General features: G+C 33.3%; 1 protein-coding gene and 1 long non-coding RNA gene across 2 annotated transcripts; both read right to left on the bottom strand.

The window, feature by feature from the left end:
- Positions 1-4,521: 4,521 nt before the first annotated feature.
- Positions 4,522-5,621, bottom strand: LOC131013112 (uncharacterized). The gene is made up of 2 exons (XR_009097584.1): positions 5,241-5,621; positions 4,522-4,879 (listed from the first exon to the last, which is right to left on the bottom strand). It is a non-coding gene; the product is annotated as an uncharacterized LOC131013112 (long non-coding RNA).
- A 2,296-nt stretch (positions 5,622-7,917) lies between these two features.
- LOC131013111 (ribosomal RNA small subunit methyltransferase, mitochondrial-like) lies at positions 7,918-9,715 on the bottom strand. The gene is made up of 2 exons (XM_057941125.1): positions 9,232-9,715; positions 7,918-8,902 (listed from the first exon to the last, which is right to left on the bottom strand). Exons 1-2 carry the CDS (start codon positions 9,571-9,573, stop codon positions 8,153-8,155), a joined length of 1,092 nt encoding a protein of 363 aa, XP_057797108.1. The 5' UTR covers positions 9,574-9,715; the 3' UTR covers positions 7,918-8,152.
- Between the last annotated feature and the right edge of the window lie 353 nt (positions 9,716-10,068).

Raw genomic sequence — 10,068 nt, 5'->3', positions numbered from 1 at the left:
AAATTTATAGATTTATTCGTTGTTCTCCGTTCTCTACTTATTTGCTAACCCTATATAATATATAGGGAATGGATCATGTAGATCCACCCCCTTATTCTAGTATATAGTATATAGCGCTCCTCCACACACTGCTGCCATGTGGTGCACTAGGAGCGCGCCACATGGCAGCAGCCTCCCAAGGTAAAAAACATGGAGGGGTAAAATGGTCATTTCAGTTTTTTTTTTTTTTTTTTCGGGGCCGTCGTCAAAATTATGCATATAATTGAACACCAATATGCATAAAGGTAAACACAAATATGCATGACGATGTATAGAAATATGCATGAGAAAGTATTAGTGTGTGACCCATCAAGTAACCAGCGGCGAGAGTTACCTGACGATGTCTCATTACGATGTCGCATAGTGCTATGTATATAGTTCAATACAAATATGCATAAAGAAAAATATAAATATGCATAATATTACACACAAATATGCATAGCATTTTTCGACAGTGAGAGACACCAGAGTGTTTAGATACTGATATTTTTCCATGCATATTTATATCCATCGTCGTGCATATTTGAGTTTATATATATCATATATGCATATTGGTGTACAATCATATGCACAATTTTGACGACGACCGCGGAAAAAAAAATGAATTTTCGGTAAAAAAAATTAAAATAAAATAAATAAATAAATAATTTCAAAATGATCATTTTACCCATCCACGTTTTTGGCCTTGGAAGGCTTTGGAAGCCTTTGGGAGGTTGCTGCCATGTGGCACGCTCCTAGTGCGCCATGTGGCCCAATTGTGTGGTCCAGATTTAGATCTATATATTATGGGAGAACAGATCGATACTACATGATCTCACCCCTATATATATATATATATATATATATATATATATATATATATATATATATGTGCATGTATAAATTATAAATTAGATTTATCGTATAAAATAGTATGTTCCAATGAAACATTGTGAATTCATTGTGAAAAATAATGAATTAAAAAAAATAAAATATTCATCACCTATGCGATTAAAACTCTGGACTACAAAGTCATTCACCAAACTCTGAATCCACTAGAGATATCCACGGTCTAAGGTTGAAAAGAGTTCATACATAATGTATTGATAGACTTATTTGAATCACCATATATATATATATATATATATATATATATATATATATATATATATATATATCAACTATCATTTTAAAATATAAATTATGAACCATATTTCATTCTTTAGATCACGGTGACTATGATCTTTGTCAAATGAATTTATGATCATGGATTCGAATTCCATAAAAGATGGAATTTTCACTTTTTTTAATTCATTACTTTCGGGAGTTCGTAGTTTCTACTTTACTATGCGTTTGAGCATAAACGTAACCTATAATATATAATTGTACAAATATATTTATAATTTTCTAATGTATTTAATTAGATCCTTTAAATTAATGATATATTTATACAGTGATGTCCGATGATGATGATGCATTCATTGCGATGAGGGCTCTCGAACATGGGGCATTCCTTTACGTCAAGAAGCCTATATCAATGGAGTTTCTCCGATGTCTGTGGCAACATGTTGTGAGGGAGAAGACGAGAATGGTGAGGGAAAGGGACATGTTTATCACATCAAACAACCTCGCATCCATATGCAGTGTCCAGTTTAGGGAAGTGACGCATCCGAGGGATGAAAACCCTAATCCTAACCCTAACCCTAATCATAATCCTAACATGGTGATGAAGAATAAGGGCAAGTGCAAGAGTAAAGGTAGAAGTAGATATGATGATTATGGTGAGGAATACGATTCAGAGAGTCATGTGATGAGCCAAAAGGGTAATGTGAGGAGGAAGATGTGTACCGAATGGACTCAAGAACTGCATACCAAGTTCTTGAATGCAATCGAACAACTTGGTGAAGGAAGTACGTGTTTCTCATTTCTACTAAATTTCTTCATTTAGCATTAATTATATTTTTAATTATATACAGGGGGTTTGAATTATATGTTAGTATGCATTCCAATTTTATGCTAGTATAGGCATAAATATGGTCAAGCAAATATTTATGTTGATGCATTTTGTTTTACGCTTGTAGCTAGCTAGGAGTAATTGAGTTTCTTTGTAGGGTGTTTCCCAAAAGAAATCCTAGAGATGATGAATGAGCCTAGCCTAACAAGAATGCAAGTCGCAAGCCATCTTCAGGTTTGTTTTTCCCTAGGCCATCTTTAGTTTTGTATTAATAGAAAAATCAGACCACTAATATGACTATGAACGAACATTTCTTAATTTATGTAATCAATTAAATTATATATGTTTTCCTTTTTGAATTTATAGAAATGTCGCAATGATAAGTGGCGAGCACCAGAAGAGAGAAAGTCGATGGGCCAAACTAGTGAACATGCAACTTCGAGTGGCAGCGCCAAGCCAAGAAGATTCGGGTCGAAACCCCTAGTAGCCTATTCGGGTCAAAGCTCGGATCCGGAGACCCAAACACTAAGTAACGGGCCAAAAACTCCTCACCATTATGGAACGGGAACCAACTCTTCATCAAAGCTGAGGCACGCATCTGATGACTGCTTTAATTTTCTAGATATGAATTGCCTAACCCATCACTTTTCAGGTGGGCACCAACAACACGGGACCAAAAATGCGGGTCGGGCTTACAACAACCACCAGGTACATTAATTTCCTAGCTCAAATTCTTTTACTACCCGCTCACAATAAACATGTAAATTTCTTTTAAGAATACTGAACAAATAAATATTTTTTTATGAAATCAACAATTTTAATTTTTCACGACTATCGTAAATATTTCTGAATTTTCGTGGAAAACAACCCACAAATTATTTTGTAATTTCACATAATTGACAAATTAAATAAAACAAGATATCTTTATTCTAAATTTGGGATCGGAGCACTCTTTGAATATAGTCTTCTTCACTATGGACTTTTTAAAATTGCTTTTCGCTAATTAAATATGCTTCTGAAACATAAATATTTGGTGGAATAGATTTTAAAGTCCATTCAAGAGAGAACGGAATATTAAAATAATCCAAAAACCTCATATCACCTCTTCAAAATGTTTTGTGTGGAAACGTTACATATTTTAAAAGCTTATTCAAAAATTCCCACCAAATTAAATATAAAACATACCTTTAGTCGAATATTATTGAGTAGCTAGCTATCTCATTCAATTGCTCGTCTATCGACTTTTGTATTATTCTTAGTTAATTGCAAGAGTATATTATATTACTATTTAATTATTGTACAAAAATCCTATTTAAATACAGAAAGCTGGTGAAGCAAGTTCTTTACAGAGCAAGAGCCTTTGGAGTTCAGACACATCAAATCTCGACAGCGATCACTCTGAAACAAAAGCCCAAGCTTGTTGATATCACTAACATGCATACTTACTTATGCAACCCATATTAATATTCTACCTTTTTCATCATCGTTTGTAACTACATTGTCATTAATGCTTTTGTTATTTTGCATTTTATTTTGTGATAATTTTTATCCGACTTTTCTCATCTTCAAATGTGTAAGACTTTCACAAAAAACTAAACAAACTCATCAACATCAAATGGTAAAATAAGTTCTTCACTTAAATTTGGGGATTAAATGCTTAAGTTTATAAAGTATAGGGCATTTTTAACATACAACTTAAGGAATAAGACATTTTTGCCTATTGACACTTTTTTCTTCACAAATGGAGCATGTTGAGAATTTAGAGATCGTACTACAAATTATATATTTACATTTTTAAATTGTTTGAGAGAGGTTATTTTGCGTAGTTAAAGTGATCGTACGTAACTAATTAATATGCATAATATTTATAGAGCTCCGATGAAATGTAAATTGTTATTATTGGATATTATGGACTTATGGTAACCGCAGGATCAATAACAAATGGGACCTAGGCAAGTATTATTATATTTTTCAAATATATGATATTATGATTTAATTATACATATACGTACGTATTTATGTTCATATAGTAATAAAAGGACATTATAATGAATCAATTAATTAACATATTGCTGTTGGGCTGACTCTAGATTATTGGCTATGACCCAACGTTAGAGTCGACTCTAGACAACATACGATTGTCTAATTTTGATGACACATGAGGATTTGTAATCCAATCTTGCAATCACACCAATTAATTTCTTAAATGTTTGATATCGTTTTTCTTCTTTGTATTCGTACTCTCAAAATTTTCAATTGGAAGCATTGATTGAACAAATATTGATAGGGGAAAAGGCGACAAGAGAAGAGTGAGAGAACAGCCAAACAGAGAGAAAACTAAAGGCATAGAACTAAAGAAAAACATACTACTAGTGTGAATGTTATAAATTAGACATAAGAGGAGAACAAGAAAGAATATTATATATAAAGAGAATAGTATTATATAAGAAGCTTTATTATAAGGATTAAATGTCCCTATTTATAAAGATAATACATAGAGGCAAAATAGTATATACTTATTTAAGATAAGAAAGACAAATTGTACCCACTACTATAATAATATTTAAATAATATCAACTCTTACCATTTTATTTTTTAACGTGTAGAAGTGTATTAAGCTAGTTTTAGTTCAGGCATGCTTACACGCTCACACGACACACGATCTAGCGTGTAAGTGTGCATTAAGTTTAGTTTTAACTAATACATGTTAAATGGCATAATTTGTCTCTTGACCTTTTGAATACTAGTGCATATTTAGTATTGATTTGATTGAGAGTCGCATTCATAAGTGTAGTATCCTAAAAGTCTCATGCATCTATTAGGCTCTTAACGTCAAGTGTCTCTAGAATCATCCATTAATTTGATTTCGCAAACATTCTCATCACCACTTTGCTCTTCCCACAAAAACTGGAAACACAAAACAATAATGTCAAAGGTAGAAATACAAAACACCTTTTCATAATATCAATTTTTATTATTGTTATTCTTTTTTATTTTTTTCATTTTCCAATACTCAGTTCATAAATATTTAATTAAAATTATTTTTTTGTTATATTTATAAATATGATAATTGACTTGATATTAATTTTATAAAAATATAAAAACTTTTTCCATGGGTGCAAATGATAGTTACAACAAATATCGAAAGGAATAGAGACATCATATCATATGGTTGAAGTGGGCTAAGTTAAGCATATGACCTCTGCTCCTAACAAATTATAGTTGACGCCAATTTTCACTTGCAATTTCGTAGAGCTATATAGCTTACCTGCAACCAGATCTTGCCAAGATTGAGCATGTGCACCTCCAAATCCAATCAACATATCGGAAAAGACATAAAATTGAATCACTGATAAGTAGTACTATATCCCAACCTAAAATTCAGCTGCTGCCTTTGAAGCATTTTTGCATTAAATTAATAGTTGTCATGTTGAAGTCATGGGACTCGAATGCGAAGGATTAGTAGAATAATTTATCAGTCACCCAAGTCCCAAGCTGTGCCTTCAAATTTGCAAAATCATGTACAAAGAAAAGAAAGCATAGTATAAATAGCATGAGGATTGTTACCTGAGAATGAGATGTGAAAGGCTCAGTTCAATAGCATATAGATTTGTAGATCTAATAAAGTAGTAGAGAGAGAGAATAGATGCATAGTGAAGAGAAGAGGATTATATACAGAGTGATTGCATACATATAAGTTGACTTGAACATTGACTAGCACTATCTTAATTATTTTTTGGCTCTGAATGTTTCCATAAAATAAAAATACTATATCCCCTCTCTTATTTTTCTTTTAGTATCTGTTCAATGAGAATGCATCTCTATACCAAACAAATTAAAAAACCTTATTGAAATTGAAGAACAAATACCAATTTATCCCAATTCTCATAAAAAAGAATTTAATTAGAGACTTTTAAAATTAATTTAATTAAAGAATTGATAAAATTACAAATATTCCACCAAATTTGAATGCTATCTAGTGGGTTAAAAGAATCTGACAAAGTTGTCGTTTGATCTGTGCTGTATTTTGTGCCCAACCAACCCACATTGTCAATCACTCTCAATCTACGCATAATACTTTGTGCAATAAATTGAATGAAGCTTGGGCATCGCATTACAACTTACAATAGGTAATTCTTTTTTCCTTTTTTTTGTATATATATGTGTGTTGTATTTACATATTTTTGTCATGAAATGGTATTACAACAAATAAATGAATTGGAGGGAGCTCAGCTTAGTATGGCTACGCATTGCAGTTGATATGGGCGGAGTGAGTTCTTCAACTTGCAGCTTGGATCATTCACAGCCTCATGGCCTCAACTCCTCTTTCATATACGAGGTCCATCTGTAACTGCCTCGACCCACTGTTTCCAACAGATCCATCATCCATCACACATGAGTTTGCAGGTAACTCATCTGCAAGCAATCCAGAGTATAGCTCAGCCCAAGTATTAACCTCATATTCTCTCTCTCAATGTGGATGGTGGAGGATCAACAAGACTCTTCATCAATCTCGGCACTTCATTACAGTGCAGAGGCAAATGATTGTTTCCAGGCATACATTCTTCACTCATTTAACATCGACCCTTTTAATTTGGGTTTATCTTCAAAAATCTCTTGTATTTCTCCATACATCCCAATATGAATAACTTCTAGGTAACCCCGCCTTCTCCATCTTCTTACAATTTCCAATTTTTAACCATTTAAGAGACGAAAATAGAGGTTCTGCACTCTATCGATGATATGTCCTTATATATATTTCGATTATTAAAAAGACAATTTTCAATTTCAAATCAATTTTTAAAATTGAGTGACAATTTTGTAGTTAAAATGAAATTGTAGAGATACTTTTTCTTTAACTTCTTATTTTTTTGTTTTATTTCTTTCCAAAATTGTGAAATTTTAATAATTATAAAATATTTAATATGCATATTAAATTAAAGGTCGCACTAAGAGCTTTAATTTGATATATTTTATGTACTTTTTAATTTTAAATATAACAGTTATATTCATTTAGATTTAAATTTTAGAAAATTCTCTCTCATCTCTCAATTTTTATGAATAATTTTTTAATTATTTTTTATTCTTACTTTTGTTGTTATTTTTTAACTTATTATATTTTCCTTTCCATAATATCAATTTTTATTATTGTAAATATTTCTTTAATTTTTTATTTTTTCAATATTCAGCTAAAATATATTTAATTAAAATTAATTTGTTATTATATTTATAAATATAATAATTGAATTGATATCAATTTAATATAAATATAAAAATATAAAAATGTTTAACGTACATTGCATGCTATATGCAAATGCTAATTACGTTAAATATGCAACGCAATTCAGTCCATGGAACATAAAGATTCTGTATTCGCTGCGTTGGAACATGTGACAATATTTGATTATGCTAACATTTTACACCAAGGGAACATCGTGCTAATTTTCTTAAAATTTTGAGTTGGTGGAGTGGTGGAGATTAAATTTGATATCTTTCTATTTACACAAGGGAGGTCACCAGAATTAATGCGACACTGCCATGAAAATCATCCTAAATAAATAACTTTAAGGTGATGTAATGAAAATATAAATATACACTAATTAATGTGCATTCTTAGATTCATTGAAAAATTGAAAACGAAGGGATGGAGGAGTGTTTCCCACCATTCTCTCTTGCATAGACAGTTGTTGGGCACTCTGTTATTTGGATCATCTGGATGGAGTTGCAAATCATAGTTTCCTTGGCCGATAGAATAAACTTAATATTTTAATTTTGTAAGGGTGATGAAACATGTTCCTTCATCTTAGAATATATCTTGTTTTTCTCCACATCCCCAAATTTCAATATATTCCCTTGTTACATTTTTCTATTATTATCCATGTAATTGTAAGAGAGGAAAAACAATGTGTTTGCTGAAAAACAGATTTTGAAGGCATGCAATGCACCCTTTCCTCAAAGGTTCCACGAGTAGGAAACCATAATCTATATACCAACTAATTTATCAACTCAGCTCAAATCAAAACCACTTGTCTTGCTAAAAACTCATACTCTCATAAGCTTAAGAGCAAGCTACTGAGCACAATACAAAATCTTAAACTTCTAAAGGCTAAAGCTAAAAGCTCGTGTCATAATCAGCAGAAAGAACACTAGAGTATTTTCTTCCTCGTGAACTAGCCACTGCTACAGCAGACCATCAAAACCTGCTTCCGCAACAACACTGCACCTACCAATTGCCTTAGCTTGATCGTGAAAAAATATGCCAGCATCATTAAACAGAGACAATAAATGCAGAAGATCACCGTGAGACAGTTTTGCCGGCCTCTTATCCACATAACCACCTGATTCCAAGATGCCCACGATTCTCCCCTTAAAAGAGCTGATCCCATCTCCCACCTCCAGCCGCGGCTGAGAGCTTCCCTCGTTAGTTTCGCACTCATCATCTCCATCAAGATCATCACTATCTTGACAAAACCCTTCAACTCTGCATAATTTCATCAGCTCCATCAGTTTCCTCTTCTGCTTGAACGTTGCACCTAGCGTTTTGTTCTTGTTGTTGAAGCAAGTTCTTGTGAATGCCCACCATTCCTCAAGATTCACATCCGGTATCTCAGCTTTGGGATAGAGTTTCACAACGGAGGAATCAACCTTGGGGCATGGCACGAAGTCCCTCTTGCTCACGTCCATCACAAACTCGACTTCTGCCATGAGCTTCATGTTTATCGCTAGTCTGTTGTACTCTGAGTCGCCTGGCTTTGCTAGTAGCCTCTGCGCAAACTCTTTTTGCAGCAATAGCGTCGCACTTCTGAATGGATTCGTAGCTGCCCCGTATACCAGTTTGGCCAACAGAGGTGAGGATATGTTGTAAGGAATGTTGGCCACAACAAGATTGAATTGTGGAAACTCAGTCTTCAATGCATCACCATTGATGATCTGTAACATAAATTGCATGAAGATTTCAGATTTACCAAAAAAAAACATTAAAAAAATGTGTTTTATTGGATCTTCCTACAAAGAGACTGAAATTGAAAAGAATCAAAATGAGTTTATCTGAATTCGTTCCTATTTTCAAACTAGCTGCAGCTTTCAAATGCAACAATTCTCGTTTAGGCATTTATCCAAACAAGTTAAGTGCGAAAAGCATATATCACAAGACCTTTCTTTCTCTCGAAATTAACCCACAAACAATTAACTGCATAGAATAAAACCACCCTTTCTCCACGCGCATTATCTGACAAAGCAGAAAATTCATGAAACCTCACGTTCAGGCGTTCCTGGACACCTGCGGCGGCGGCGCGTTTCCGCAGACTATCAACCATCCGATTATCGATCTCGACTGCGACGACATTGTTGGCTAATTCAAGCAGCTTAATCGTGAGATTCCCGGTGCCCGGCCCGATTTCCAGCACGGTATCGTCGGATTTTATGTCGGACACTCGGACGATTGAGTCCAGCACTCGAGGGTTGGTCAGAAGATGCTGACCTCTGCTCTTATACAGCCTCATTTTCCCTTCTTCTCCTCCGACGACATGCTCGGACTTCGTCTGGAGAAAATGCCGGAAAATAAGCAGATTGGCAGAGAGAGTTTCCCTCCTACGGATCATTCACAATAATTTCTTCGCCTCTGTGAATTTTCAAGCAAATGAATTAATAATATTATTATTGGGCCTAAATAATTAATGAATCCTATTGCTCTTCTTCCTTGTTGTGTTATTGGGCTTTGATCGAAACTTCTACGCGACACACAGAGTCCAAAGCAAGGATAATTCTATTAATAGCTTCTCCTTTATTCAATATAGCCCCCATTAAATATAATAAATAAATAATTATAAATTTATTATATAGCTCATAGTCGCAAATAATACTCCCTCCTGTTCGATATATTTGTTGTTCTGCATCTTTGCACATTGATTAAGAAAACAAAATTATCCTCAAATTAACCTTAGTTAATGATAACTAATTTTTAATTAATCACCCATTATTTTAGTGAGAATCAAATACGAGCCGCTACAAGCTATGACTATGATGCTCCACTTGACGAATATGGTAACATTTCTCGATTTGAAACTCTTAGTTTCCTAGGAACATTATAAGCTGCC

The sequence above is a fragment of the Salvia miltiorrhiza genome, chromosome 2, assembly GCF_028751815.1.
Source record: "Salvia miltiorrhiza cultivar Shanhuang (shh) chromosome 2, IMPLAD_Smil_shh, whole genome shotgun sequence".
In the NCBI taxonomy this organism is placed as follows: Eukaryota; Viridiplantae; Streptophyta; class Magnoliopsida; order Lamiales; family Lamiaceae; genus Salvia; species Salvia miltiorrhiza.
Note: the sequence above shows the minus strand (reverse complement) of the source record. Positions and strands in the feature narration are given on the sequence as shown.

Coding starts and splice junctions, on each gene's coding strand:
- LOC131013111 (XM_057941125.1), bottom strand. CDS start 9,573: ATGATCCGTAGGAGGGAAACTCTCTCTGCCAATCTGCTTATTTTCCGG. Junction 8,903..9,231: donor GTGTCCAGGAACGCCTGAAC/GTGAGGTTTCAT, acceptor TTTATGTTACAG/ATCATCAATGGTGATGCATT.